The sequence below is a fragment of the Sinocyclocheilus rhinocerous genome, unplaced genomic scaffold, assembly GCF_001515625.1.
Source record: "Sinocyclocheilus rhinocerous isolate Xijiao unplaced genomic scaffold, SAMN03320098_v1.1 scaffold1243, whole genome shotgun sequence".
NCBI classification, from domain to species: Eukaryota; Metazoa; Chordata; class Actinopteri; order Cypriniformes; family Cyprinidae; genus Sinocyclocheilus; species Sinocyclocheilus rhinocerous.
In genome coordinates, this window is record NW_015626033.1 from 1,666,501 (window position 1) to 1,681,817 (window position 15,317).

Sequence of the window (15,317 nt, forward strand, 5' to 3'; positions counted from 1 at the left end):
AGATGCCATGAACTGTTTGTTACGGTGGTCCAGAAGTTTTTGTCTCAGAATTCATCCTGAGCTTGAGAATAAAGTGAGCTCAAAGGTCCATCTGTATGCTTTAATGAACACCTACACTCTTAAAAATAAAGTTTCTTAATTGGCATCTATGGTTTCATGAAGAACCTTTAACATCCATGGAAACTTTCCATTCCATTTTTAAAATGTTCTTCATACCAACAAAAAAGGGTACTTTTAAGAACGGTCCACTGAAAGGTTCTTTGGGGAACCAAAATGATTCTTCTATGGAATTGGAACCTTTATTTTTTAAGAATGTTGATCTCCAGAGCTGTTACTTTGAACGCATTGATCTGTAGTATTTCACTTAAGCATTTCACAATTATTCCCATATACATTTGTAAGATAGCACTGAACACCTCATCTAACCGATATATAGCACAATAGACTGTAAATAACCTTTTCATTCACCAACAAGGATGTACTTTGATGGATAATTTATTGGAATGATCATTTTTAAAGCCGTTTTGAATTCACTATCAGGCCACTTCTCCAGCTGCCATATGAATCATTTCTTGCCTATTTTTTCTTGTCTGTTTCCATCTGTTTTAGAATTATGACAATAGTTTTACCCTGATACTGTATATGAACTGTAAATAAGAGGAAGCACTTTGTATATTGTTAATTTATTGCACAGATACTATAGTGCTGTTTTTCTGATAGTTTCTTTCTATGTTTCTATGTGTTTTTTTCAATTTCATAATTAAAGATACGTAATAGTATCATCTTTTAATGTTTTCATTCATTTAGGTTTGCTGAATGCATGTGAATTAACTGAGTTGTTTTGTAGTAAAACGTCCTCTGCTAATTTCTTGTGCTTGGAAAAATAAATGTGCTTTATAATAATGACATTTTAAGTGTTAAAAAATGAAAGACCTTATCATAAATCCCAGTCCCACACAGTGTAAAATCAAATGATTTACCGTAGACCGTTGGTCAGACCTAATGATTTCTTTGTCTTTGGCATATATAACCCTTTTCTTTCTGTATTCTTCAGCTTGATGTCACATAACCCTGGGGCAGAGCGACAATGAGAGTGAGCATTTAATTATAGTCTTCCTTCCTTCACGCCTCTCTCAATTTCTTCTTCACAAATGCCTCCTTTTCTGTCTTAGTAATCCTCAAAGCACTCCCGATGCTTTGCGCTCGGATGTTTCTTTACTGTTTAAGACTAGTTTAATTAACTTTGTAGAGACAGAGGGAAAACATGAACCAAGTCGCCCCACAAATCATCTAGCATCTAATTTTGTATGCTAATCTCCTTTTTCATGCCGCCATCTCGGGAGAAAAAAAAATGTTGGGAAAACTTCATGTAGCCTGTGTTGGGCTTCCTGTGGATGTTTTATTCCAGGCCCACCTATTTGGCTCTTTTCAGTCCTCTAGGGCCTTCCTTTGCTCGATTTAACAATGAATGGCGAGCTAATCAGCTCCCTCGGAAATGCACTGCTGCTGAAGACGCTAATCCCCTTCTCTTCCTCCTTCAATGGGCTGTCGCCTTCAAAAGGACTTTGGGAAAAGGCTTTGCATGGATTCACACTGTTTGCTGAATAGAAGTTAGTTCAAGTATTGTACCCAAACAACTAGGGTTTATAAACAAATACTTGCCAGCTACCATCCCATCGGTGAAAGTGCCAGCCCTAGAGTAAAACACAGTGACAAAACTATGGCCCTTTAAATGCTGACTAAAAAAAACTAATTAAAACTCTATTTATTGGTGATAGCTTGTTCTGCTGTGCTTCTGTGGTTTCAATGAAGCACCTCATTGACATCTTATTTACGAAATCAAGATCAAAAATAAAAACTCCCCTTGACACCTTGCTAATTATGTGGAGATGCAGTGAATTTCTCCTATTTTTTCCCAATTTAGTTTGTTAGGATAGCCAATGAAGGCAACACATTGTTACAGATATATTAAATTAAAATGTGTGTTTTAATATTCACATTCAAATTTCACTTTATCTATAAAAAATTAATTGAGTCAGCATAAAATAACCTAAAAAAATGTCCTACATACAATTCAAGTGTTATGTAGTAAAACAAACGACTACAGTATTTTATATGATTGGATCCTTAGAAAGCATAGAGATGAAACTGCATGCATATCATGAACTCAGTTGTTTATCTTGCCTAGCTATGATATCAAACACAAAACAAGAGGTAATAAATCTCAAAAATCCCCAAAGGCATGGCTGAAATATCAAGCCCCAGTTGATTCAACCTTAAACCCTACTGCTAAACTTCCGTTTTTTTATGTGTTCACATGAAAGCAGGGTCGTGACTGGAAGGTTGGCCTTGCCATGGATGATTTGCAGTGAGGCATGAGAGTGAGGTGACACACTGAACAAGATTAGTCTTTGTCATGTTTGGCATGTCCCGTGTCAGCTAGGTTGTCTGACACATGGGAATTCACAGCAGAGAACATTCTTTTATATTGAATTGTGTATATTCTTAAGCTGTTATTAATAAAGATCTGTTACAAAATTATAGTATTTTTTTATATTGAAATACAATATTCAACTTATACAGTTATATTTTTTTTCTTTTGTGTGACTGATGGCCATGTGCTCTCTTAGCACACTTAAATGATGAAACAATCCACAGAAATTGGGAAAATTACATTGAATGGTTCTGAGAAACCTTGACTAATAGGATTTATGACTTAAGACATCTGGGGGAAGAACACCAAGAGGTGGCTAAGGTCAGCATGGGTGTGAGTGTAGCGGTGGGTGGGAAAGGACTATTTGTCTTCTCCCTTTGACATTCCCCTAGTTTTGTACACCAGTTGATTCACATGACTTTCAGATGAAAAGATACACTACAAAACATAGCTAAAATATTTAAAACATTATAAAACAGAATTTTATAGGGCTTACCTATTCCTAAAATGGTCAGGTATTCAGACAATGCAAGCACAGTTTTTTTTTTTTTTTTTGAAAATGAAGAGAAAACATTGATTTGCATTAACAAGTACTTTTAGAGATATATTTGAGTTTGGCACAATAGTTCCATCTGCTGGTGATAATTGCCACTGACACGATCACTAGATCATTATGTTCGGTAACGTTAGTTCTAAAACCAGGAATATAATTAGCATTTTATAGCCTGAGGGCGGCTTCCCTCTATATTTTCCTATGTGTTTTTATATTGACGATAAAATATTTATAAAGAGCTAAATAAGATCTGTGGGTAACATTACATCTCAAAAGGAAAGTGCAGCCGCTGTGTTAGCCTACTATAAGACAACAAGTTGCTATATTCAGACTAGGCCAAAACAAAAATATTAAGCACGATATTAAACACAACGAGCTTTGCCTTAAAAAAAAATATTTTCGTTGTCTCTGAACAAAAACCAAAACAATATTTTATTATCTGTAAAATATTTAACCAATACTAGAATAAAGGAGACACATTTTCAATTAAATGTAGGCCTTTATCTGTTCATTCATTTAATATACAAACAAAATACGTCAAAAGCAAGGAAAAACTCCCTAGAAAGACAAACTATTATTTAACAGACTGCATTTCAAGGCGACAAAGAACACCTGTTTTCCCCCCACAAAATCGGATGCATTTAAGTTTTTGTAATTTATTTTTCTCATATTTTCCCCGCACCCCCTGGAGTCAACCTCGTGGTCCCCGGACCCCACACAGAAAACCCCTGAACGATAGTGGGCCAACTTTAGGTAGCACGGTTAAAAAAAGTGACAATGATCTTAGACGAGTTTTGGCGCCCTCCGGAGGTTATCTCCCAACAAACACAGAACGTTGCCTCAACGTAGCCAACCTTTTAGCAACGTTGTAACAACATGGCTAAAAGGTTGTTGGTTCTACGTTGTGTCGTTGAGGTTGTTACTGCGTTGTCACAATGTTGCCATTCAATCACGGTTCAGGGCCATTGCTGAAGGTTGTGCTTCGCCTGTCTGGACAACCACTGGACGACATGTACTCGTCACTGTTCCGAAGCGCATTTTAAATTTTAACAGACCGTTGGGCCGTTATTCTTCTTCAAGCCAGGATACGTGAGTATTGCTTATGATTTCTCTTTTAGATAAATAAGATATGTAAATATCCAAACAAAACCTACAATTTTCGTGTCCAATGTGAGATTTATTTGTTTTGTTAATAAACTGAATGGACAGAATAGCTGATAATTCAAATACCGAGTGTTAGTTTGCGATCGGGTTTGGTGTAGGCTACTGCTAACTATATTTCTTTCAGTATTCAGATATAGTTACTGATATTTAGGAAAAAGCGTTAAACATATTCTGGTTATGTAAATGTGTAAAGTGTTTTGACATTACGCCAAAAGTTATAAGCCATAATGAAGCTATGAAAAGTGATTTGACATTTCAGCACAACAGACAGCGACTGCGCGTACTCGCAAGTTAATGTTCAATCTAGACGACATATAATATCTATGGTTAGCCATTGGCCAATACATTTTAAAATTTAACTCGCCAGTGTTTTTGTTAAACGTGTAAAAGAAATTTCAGCACATATACATTTTCACTTGCCTACATTTGAACTCTCCGACTGAACGATTAAGTTTCTCTCTGTCTATATAGAGCAGTGAGCGCATTATTGGCTGAGGAAAGCGCTCTGCGTTTCTCTCTCACACACGCAGAGAATGAGTCTTACATGCCGATTAAAATTGGCACACTATATGTGTGTACGGCATTTTTTTCCTGTTAAAATTTTTTGGGAAATGCGTGTGAAAGAAACAAATATTTGTAACCTCAACAACGTTGCTACAGCCCTTTCGCGTCTTACAATTCAACGTTGCTACAATGTCTGGAGCACGTAGACAGCAACGTTGCCACAGTAAAAATGGAACGTGGCAGCGACGTTGACACAACGTAAATGTGTTTGCTGGGCTGTAGGCTATATTTTATAAGAAGAGCATCCGTTGAAGGCTCAAGGGAAAAGTGAAATAAAAAATAGGCCAAGACTAAAGTTAACACTGTTTGAAAAGGTTACTTGCTGTCATTTTTCACACTTACAAATTCTGTCACAGTTTGAAAAGGTTACTTGGTGTCATTTTTCACACTTACAAATTCTGTCACAAGAAACAGCAGTGACAGATGATTTGGTTACAGATATTCTTAAAGGTAGCCTACAGTTAATATATATATATATATATACACATGACATATATATATATATATAGACATATCCCCCGCACTTTTAGTAAAAGGTTATTCTGTCCCCCGCACTTTGTTTTTACCCACCGCCGATATTTCCAAAAGGGTCTGGCTGCAGACTTGCGCTTGCATTCTCAGACTTGCACTCTCAGACACTTGCACTTCCGCTAGCGACGTCACTTGCAGTCTTTATTTTTTTATTTTGTTCTATTTATTTATTCTTTTTGTTTGAATCTCTCAACATTTTACAACAGTAGCCAGGTGGTGAAGACAAGACAAAAGAAACTAAATTACGAAGTCACTTGCAATCGCCACTTGCACTCTCCGATACCAAGAACGAGGCATGTGACCTCGCGCTGGATCCAGTGTGTGTTATATGCTCTCCTACTTGTAAAGTCGTTTTGGATAAAAGCGTCTGCTAAATGAGTAAATGTAATTATGGACAGTGTAACTGATTATTGGGTTCTTTTGTCGCGTCGCGCCACTCGCGTCCGGAGTAGAATTATCCTTTTCCAATAAAGCAAAGTTGTTTTGCGCCGAATACTTATAATATCTCATCATACTTTATCATATTTTAGTAATTTAATTCATTACAGCTATGTTCTTAAAGGGGTCATATGATGCAATTTCAATTTTTCCTTTCTCTTTGGAGTGTTACAAGCTCTATATATATATATATATATAAATAAATAACAAAACATTCTTGTGACCCAAATTCAATGTGGGGATATATATATATATATATATATATATATACCATAATTTACTCAAGTATGCAAAACTCTGAGACATTTTCAAAAATATCCTTTTGTGTTCGACAGAAGATAAGGAATCATGAATATCCTTTAATAGATATTTCGTCTGCAATAAAGGGGGATTTTTATGTTTTTCCAAAATGATCTTTATAAGGTATCCAGTCTTTGAATCACTTGCAGGATACAAAGTTTTGGGGTGTATTTCCAAGAGTGCTAGCATATTTGGGCCTGCTGGTGCTTATTTAAAGGTTCTTCATAATCCACATCATAGTATGGTCTAGTATTTTCACTTGGATGTATTTCTCTGTAGTTTGATAAGAAAGTGTTTCTCTTCATGTGATGAAATAGATATATAAAAAATATATAAAGGATACAAAAAGAATAAAAAGGATAGCCTACATACCCAGGTAACTTGAATGAATCTAACTAAAATATTCTTAGCCCCTTTGTATAATATATATAAATATATAGCACAATAGAGTATGGCCGACCACGAAGCAACCAGTTGTCCCCATCTACTGTTCAATCCGCAATCTGGCTTTTTCTTTACCCATAGGTTCGTGCCTGTGAGACAGGAATGTAACTAATCGATTTAGATGTCCAGGACTGTGGGACAGTGAGACATTTTATTTCTTTATTATTTTTTTAAAGGATGTAATTACCGAAATACATTTCTTTGGAATACTTGATTCTGATCGGTCAATTGCAGTATCAGGTGAAAAATATTTCTGAAGGCAAGTCACTGTAGGCAAAACCTTTTTTTCATACACTGGTCAATGGGCTAATTCCATCCATAACATGTCTTTTTTCAGACTAGTGGAAAGAAAACATACAAAATACACATTTTAGTGTTTATTTTATAGCACTTTATAGGCCTGTCACGATAACAACTTTTTGTTGTGCGATATATTGCCCCAGAAATAATGCCGATAAGTGATATTATTGTCATTTTAAAGACCATTTTATGCCACTGAATATATAATCATAATGTAACAGCATAATAATGCAAGAAGGCCTACACACTTCCAAATGACAACAAACTTTAGAAGCATTTTTTTTATTTGGACTAGCACCTCATGACTACACCACGTTACGTACAAGAAGCTGCAAAAGACACAGGCACAAGTGGAATGTAAAAAACATGGTGACATTAATTTTTAAGTAAATATAATGGGCGATATATTGCGTCACCAAAAATTATTGAGGTCATGTACATGTATTGCGCGATAAGTCGATATATTGATTATTGCGACAGGCCTAGCACTTTATCTTTTTGCACATGAGAGTGCAAAATTAGGCCTACAATATCTACATTTTAAAAAGCCATTTTCTGGAAATGAGTTTTTCCCTCCTGAACTGAGCCAGACGTCTCCACTTCAGTAATTTACATGCAACAAACTCTTCAGTTTTAGTGTTTTACAAAGGCGTTTGTTTGTACAGGCTATCATCCTGATTTTTTTATAACATTTTATTCTTAAAAACATTGTCATGACTGACTGTTGACGTCTTTTTCAAAAATATAACGAGACTATGATATTTTTATGGAGAGATGAAACATGTTTTTTTATAATTTGCATGCGAAATGAATCAAGAATTTTGCATCTGGCTTTATTCAGTGTTCAGATTCTGTTTTAGAAATGAGTGCACATTTAATTAGATGGTGCTCATTTGCATATTTAAACACATTTTAGAAAACGTGTAATACAAAACTACTGTCGTAAATGTAGGCTACTGTAACAAACAACTAGGAAGAAAGTATGGTGATATTTAGGCTATTAGTTGTTTGTGTGTCTTACCTGATGATGGCCTTTGTTCTTGTTTGCTGTGCTCTCCGTTTCACGTCCGATTAATGATTACCCTGTCGGCTTTATTTTGCGAAATATTTTTATCAATTGACATATTTGTAACCATTTCCTTACTGCTCACCCACTCATTCATTCATAAACACCGGCGTTCAACGGTTTAGAGACTTTTATTTTGAAAAAAAAAAAAAAAAAAAAACACTTCCGGAGGGTGTTATGAAAATATCGCCAGTGTTTCTGTTTTCACGCTGCTGGTGTGACTGCGCGGGTCGCTCCGCTCGTCTTTTCGTGTTTCTGTGGGGTGTTTGAAAGGCCAGGAGCGGTTCTCGCTGCTCCTCTCTCAGCTCAACGGCTGTGCCGTTCACCCTCGTGGGACTTTATTGTGAAGTAACAGCAATCCTCTGGCGAACTCAGAGGACATGGCAGCCGCGACCGTGGCTGAAGCAGACCCTGCAGAGACCGATGGAGCTGCCGCCGCCGCCTTTACGGATCTACGCGACCCAGGCTGGAATGAATCGCAGCTTCGGCAATATACTTTTCCAACCCGACAGATACCGCGACTTTCTCATACTGATCCGCGTGCGGAGGTCCTCATCAATAACGAGGTATGTTGGCAGATTTATCCTGCATCGCGTTAGAGTGCGACAGACTGATGGAGGAGTGGAGACTCGTTCGGATGGTGCAAGGTGCACTAAAATGAAAGGATGATTTAACCAAACTCAGCAGGCAATTAAACGCCTTTGTCTAACATAAAATCATAGACTGTTGAAATAATTGTTGAAACTCCTTCATGTGTTTGATAGGAGATCCTTTCAGTAACGTTATATCCGATCCCAATAAGCGGACAAATCTGATCAGTTATAAATCTACATTTATTCCTCAGTTACAGCATAACGTTAGATGGGTTTGTAACCGCCATGTTAAGTTATGTTTTAAATGTTGAAAATTAGTAAACGGGTCGTTATATCATTTCTGCATAAAAAGAAGCTTACAATATATTATTGCAGTAAGATATCGTAAATGTAAATAGTGCAGTTCCTAAAGACGTTTAGCATTCTAGCTAACGTTAAATTTTATAACGTTATTTATAACATTTATTCCTATGATTTAACGGTAGATTAGAAATATAAACATTTATAGTGGTTTTACATGACCTGGGGAGGGGTTCCTGCACCAAACAGAAAGGAAAAGTATGAAAAAAATCATATAAATGAAAGTATAATTAAAGCTTTGCTATAACATTACCAAAAAAAAAAAAAAAAAAAACTCATGTGGTAATGGGTTATAATGAGTTCAGTCAAAGCACGTTGTTCATTGTTGTGTTGACGGCTGTCTCGTGTAAACAGTGGCTCCCTGCCACTGTCTTAGCTGTTCACGAGTCCATGCGTTTTATGAATTAATATGAATTAATAAAAAGTATTCGTTTTAATTGAATAAGTGTTTATACACACACACACGCACACACACACATATATATATATATACATATACATAAATCAGATCAGGAACACTTCTGACGCATAGTCAAATGTTAAGTTATTTAATCATTATTATTTAAAAATATTTAATATCATGTATATAGTAGTATAGTAGTAAGCTGCATGGCGGTTTGTTCCTGTAGCGGTCGTCTAGTGTAGCTGCAGCGGAGCGCGAGAGCAGTCTGGCCGTGCGCGTGCTGGAACAGTCTACGTTCTTCTAGTCACGTAGCACTTGTCACTTTTTTTCATGCTGCAGCATCAGTATAATTCTGTGTCAAATAAACGCCGAGTCTTGGCGGGGTCGCTGCACGACTCGGACCGTATTGTTGCAGTTCTGTTTAAATTAATATTTAAGCTCTAGTCTATATATTTGCATTTGAATGCAAACATGAGTGTGGAAGTGTGTTTGGTGCTACAGGAAACATACAGTGAAGTTAAAGGTGACTGCTTACAGAATAATGAAGCGAAACTACCGATGACCCACCCAGAATAGCACTACACTAATCTGTTGTTTTGAAAACAATTATGTGTGACTAATATTAATCTTCTAAATAGTTAATTTGATCTTTTTTTCTTTTGTAGGAGCCTGTTGTATTAACAGATACCAGTTTAGTATATCCAGCTCTAAAATGGGACATACCCTACTTGCAAGAGAACATTGGAAATGGGGACTTCTCTGTTTACATAGCAGAAAATCACAAATTCTTGTATTATGACGAGAAGAAGATGACAAACTTTCAGGACTTTGTGCCCAAATCTCATCGAATAGAGATTAAATTTTCTGAGTTTGTGGACAAGATGCATCAAACAGAGGAACAAGGTGGAAAAGAAAGGTATGTCAATGTGATTTGCATTAATGTACCTGATAGCCATGTTTAAAATGCTGGCTGAGGTGATTTTCTTTTTTACTTAAAAAGTGAAGGCACATTGATTTATGACTCTTAAGTTTGCCATTAAAACAAAGACAGTTGCTCTCTGTCTTTTTTCCTTTCACAGTTAAAACACCTTTTTAGTATCAAATAATTGTACATTTGTGTACAGTGTATGTTTAAAATGTACCTTGACTATAAAGTTTTGAGCTGTTTATAATGACATGAACAGTAGATGTGTGGTGGAAAAGTGTTGATGCGTGAAATCCAATCCAGGAAATAAAATCGCTCCGGTGTATGACTAAGCAGTTAATTCTGCCAGCTGATGTCCAGGCCACATCTCTGACCTTTTGATACTCTGCTTTGGTGGCATTATCGCTGTATCATTTACAATCATCTTGTTTCTGGTTCCAGACCTTTAACTGTTTACCTTAATTAATAAATATTAAGCAAATTCAGATAGATATTTACTTAACAATATATGAAAGTTCTAAGATGTAGAATAGCATTTTAAAGTAACTTGATTTAATTTGTTTCAACATTTTAACATGTGAAATGACATTGCTGTTTAATTTGTAGAGTGTACTTGCAACAAACTCTGAATGACACAGTAGGCCGAAAAATAGTGGTGGATTTCCTTGGATTCAATTGGAACTGGATTAACAAACAGCAAGCTAAACGGAACTGGGGACCTCTGACCTCAAATTTGCTGCTCATAGGCATGGAAGGTACAGTTTCAGTGCACCTTACTTTTTATCCAAATTATTGCCATTATTAGTTAAAATACAATTTTGATTGGCTTTTCCCTCTTGAAAGTTGTCCTTCGTTGTCTACATTTAAGTCGGTGAGTTGTTGCAGTAACCATCGTCTAATTTTTTTGTGTTTGTTTATCCACTCAAAATGTTACATCAGGCAATGTGACACCAGCACACTATGATGAGCAGCAGAATTTCTTCGCACAAATCAAAGGACATAAGAGATGCATCCTCTTTCCTCCGGATCAGTTTGACTGCCTCTATCCTTACCCAGTTCATCATCCATGTGACAGACAGAGTCAGGTATTATATGTTTGATAACACTATACTAGTGGTTCTCAAATATACAGAAGTTTACAGTCTAAAAAAATATAAATTTAAAAAATGTTCAATATTGTGTGTCTAATACTGTATTGCATAGTCTACATTGTACTTGAGCAATACAGCATGCAAACAAATGTTGGCAATATCAACAACAAAAAAGTAAAATATTACATTAATCTGTTTTAGTCACATTACTTTTTCCACTCATTTGCCATGGTTATGGCCATCAGTGTGGCAAAATGATGGCAGTGAATACAAAAACATTAAACAAACAGACATGCCAAGTATGATTTATACTAGGTCCTAGAAAATATTTTTACAGGTTTGAAGTTAGCACATAACATTTCACAAATATTTAATCCGCAGTCCTTCTCCGTACATAGCGCTGGTACACTGAAATGGATTGTAGATTGAATGTGAAAAAAATATTGTTCTTGGTATGAAAAGTTTGAGAACCACTGGCTAAAAATCTTTGTTTTCAGACTCTTTAAGACTGTAATGATAAAATGTTCTTCAAGTTTTTATTTTATTTTGCATTAATAGGTTGATTTTGAGAATCCAGATTATGACAAGTTTCCTAATTTTAAAAATGCTGTTGGATATGAGGCTGTTGTGGGACCAGGTGATGTCTTATACATCCCAATGTACTGGTAAGATTGCTTTCAAATACACAGAAAAGATGGATGACAATAATTACTTTAAGATGAAGTGTGTAATTCAGCCAGTCTGTATCAAATGTGGAGTTTGAGGCAGAACTATCTGTTTGACCAGCTAATGGCAGACAGGGGAGTGCTTGGGAAAACCTGTTAGGAATATTTTAGTAATTCTGTTCAGTAGTGCAGAAGTACTCTTCAGTTCCCATTACTTTTTTTTTTTTTTAGTGCAATAAATTAATTGAGAGAGCATTTGTTTGATTTCACACATACATACACATTTGTAACACATACACATGGTTTAGTTTTACTAATCTTTCCCAATGTATGTGTTTAAACAGCTTGAAAATATCAGTCAGTGAAGTGTAGACCTGAAGTGACCCAGCTAGTGTTGGCTCTCTCTCAGTTGCGTGCCTCATTCGGCAGGCCTCTGCCTCTCCGCCTCCATGGGCTGCTGACTTAGTTTCAAGCCTGTGAGAGTGACTCAGCCATGACGGCTTCCTCTTCCAACTCCTTGCTCCCCCTAGTCACTGGAGGGCAAAATGATGCCAACCAGCTGTGTAATTCTACAGTCCATGCTTTTTCCTCATGGCTGCCTGAGTGTGAACATCTCTCCTCTTCTTTTAACCTAGTGTCACAGAATAGCACAGTTTGAATTAGAGAGCAAACACAAAGTGTTGTACTATTTTCCAATTGTTCTCAGAGTTTCTTTGTATGAATATCTGAACTCTAATCCGGCACATGGACAAAGAGTGGTGCACAGGGGCATCAGCTGCATATGTTCGTGAAATCATGCCACAAAAATGAAGCTTGTTGCCCTGTAATTGTTGCCCTGTAAGGCTCAAAACCTTTCCAAACAGGTTTTCCAAAGTGCAGTTTATGTGTGTAAAGTGCACATCATGTGCTTTGCATAAGTGATTATATTAAGAGAACAGTCCTAGTGGCAGGTGTGGAAGGAATGTTCAGGGTGGGATTTTAAATGTTTTTCAGTTTCACTTTAATTTTAGAATAGTTTTAAAATATTTAGTTCTAAATGCATTTGCATCTGAATTAGAAATGTTAAAGCAATCCTAAACTGAGTGAACAAAAATTGAAAGTCAATTATTTAAATTCATAAAATATATATATATTTTTTTAATATATTCTCTACTGTTTAATTGTTTTGAAAGATGTCTTAGTGATGCTCACTAAGGCCGCATTCATTTGATCTTAAAATACAGAAATTCTGTGAAATATTATAACAGTTTAAAATAATAAAATATATATATTTTTAATATATTTTAAAATGTAATTTATTCCTGGGATGGCAAAGCTGAATTTTCAGCAGCCATTACTCCAGCCTTCAGTGTCACATGATCCTTCAGAAATCATTCTTCAGTAATATGCTAATTCGGTGCTCTTTACTGTCACATTTGAACAATTTAATGTGTTCTTGCTGAGTAATAGTGACCCTAAACCTTTGCATAATACTGCATAGGTTTATGAAATTATCTTAAATAATAAATGTTTGCATTTTTTACTTGATAAAGGTGGCATCACATTGAGTCCCTGTTAAATGGAGGAGTGACCATCACAGTAAACTTCTGGTACAAGGTATGCTTTTGCAGCACCATCTCATGCACTGTAAACAATAATACAATTAATAATAATACAAGTAATACAACTTTGCACAAATCAACCAGTATTGTACAAAATATTTCCAGGGGGCACCCACTCCAAAGAGGATAGAGTACCCTTTGAAAGCTCATCAGAAGGTGGCCATAATGAGGAACATAGAGAAGATGTTGGGAGAGGCCTTGGGGGACCCGCATGAGGTACAGAGAAGTAGAACAGTCAATCAAATCCTTTTCCGTTTTTAGGTCCTCAGATATGAATAATGCATTAAGGAATTCCCTGTGTATTTTGACCTTGACAATAACCTAATTACAAGTATATTTGTGGCTAACCTGCTAGGGCTGCACGATTTGGAGAAAAAATCTAATTGCGATTTTTCTGATCAAAATTGCGATTTGCGATTTAAAATGCGATTTATTACTATTTCATAAAAGAGCTACAGGTTTGTTGTGGTGGTTTTAACAGCACCAAAGAAATACCAAGTATTATCACAAACTATGCTACTGTTTATTTAAAACCTCTTAAACATTGTGGCCATTTTTTTTTTTATAAAGTTGTCATGATGCAAACATCTGTCATGACAAATTAAGAAAATAACTACAGTATCTTAAAGTTAAATTAACAATTATATATAAAATATTAAACTTTTAAGAACCCAAACACACTGTAAACAATTCTACATCAGTAAAACACTGACCATAACCTACATTAAGGTTGAAACAATGCCAGCAAAAGTTTTTGCCATTTAACCCTCTGGGGTCTGAGGGTGTTTTGGGGCCCTGGAGAAGTTTTGGCATGCCCTGACATTTGTTTTTTTTTCAGTATCTTAAAAAAATGTTAATGGCTAAAGTCTGATAACACTGTATTCAGCACAAACTGGGCTACAATAATTTGTGAGCAGCATGAAAGTACATGTTTGTGTTTTTGAGAAAACAATGTTTATGCATGGTTAGTGAAAAACTTTTTTTTTTTAAGTCACTGAAATAAGGCCATAAAACACATACAGAACGTTTGTTCACAAGACTTTTGAGAATGTGGTAGACTAGAGTTTTTGCTACAAAATGATGTGAAAATTATCCTGTTCACTTATTTACAGAAAACAATATATTGATTTAACATTTGTAAAACATGTTTTGTGATAGAATGCCCTTATGCAAGGGAGTGACAATGGCCATGAATATTTAGTGATTCACACCTGAGAGATAGTGTTAACACTCACACTACTTTTATATCTTGTGGTTTTATATGTTAAAACATTAAACAAACATCCTGGCGTTGTGAGACATTTAGACAATGAAATATCACATATTTCAAAATGTTTCACTTGATTTCAAACATGTAGTCAGGAATTAGAAAAGTCTAACTAGTAAAATGTGTACAAGTTATGTCACAATAACAATAACAACAGATGCAAGTAATCTTAGGCTACTCATCAGAGTGATATTCTCCACTGGATCTAGCTGCGCGACGCATTGCGTTGTGAGGTAAATTCTGGGTTATTTCTCTCAGCGCGTCTTCTTCCAGAAACAAAAAGTAGCCGGGATGAACTCTTCACGTTTGTTTACGCGGAGGCGATGTGGGCGTTTACATGCGCGCGCGTCTCACGTGGATGTTTAGAATCTGAAAAGCGCGATCGGCTCGTGGGCGTGACCGCATTAGATATAATGAGTTGAGACGGGAAACCTGGACATCGTGTTGGTTTCATATGGATTACTTTAACAGAGAACATTTGTTTTGGACGAGACTTTCTTCATTTAAAAGTAGACATTTCAAGCTTTCTATACATATATTTCTCATGTCTTTGAGGCAAGTATTCGCTGAGATTCAGGTTGTTTTATTTACGTGTCTGTGAAGAGAGGTGACAGAGAC

General features: G+C 36.0%; 1 protein-coding gene across 1 annotated transcript in view; it reads left to right on the top strand.

Moving 5' to 3' along the window:
* Positions 1-7,969: 7,969 nt before the first annotated feature.
* The window catches only part of hif1an (hypoxia inducible factor 1 subunit alpha inhibitor), a 9,407-nt gene continuing 2,059 nt past the window's right edge, over positions 7,970-15,317 (top strand). Inside the window, exons 1-7 of the mRNA XM_016511386.1 lie at positions 7,970-8,360; positions 9,816-10,066; positions 10,682-10,830; positions 11,015-11,160; positions 11,725-11,831; positions 13,364-13,427; positions 13,538-13,648. Coding sequence (XP_016366872.1) covers positions 8,175-8,360; positions 9,816-10,066; positions 10,682-10,830; positions 11,015-11,160; positions 11,725-11,831; positions 13,364-13,427; positions 13,538-13,648 — 1,014 coding nt within the window. The 5' untranslated portion in view covers positions 7,970-8,174. The remainder of the gene's footprint in view (positions 8,361-9,815; positions 10,067-10,681; positions 10,831-11,014; positions 11,161-11,724; positions 11,832-13,363; positions 13,428-13,537; positions 13,649-15,317) is intronic.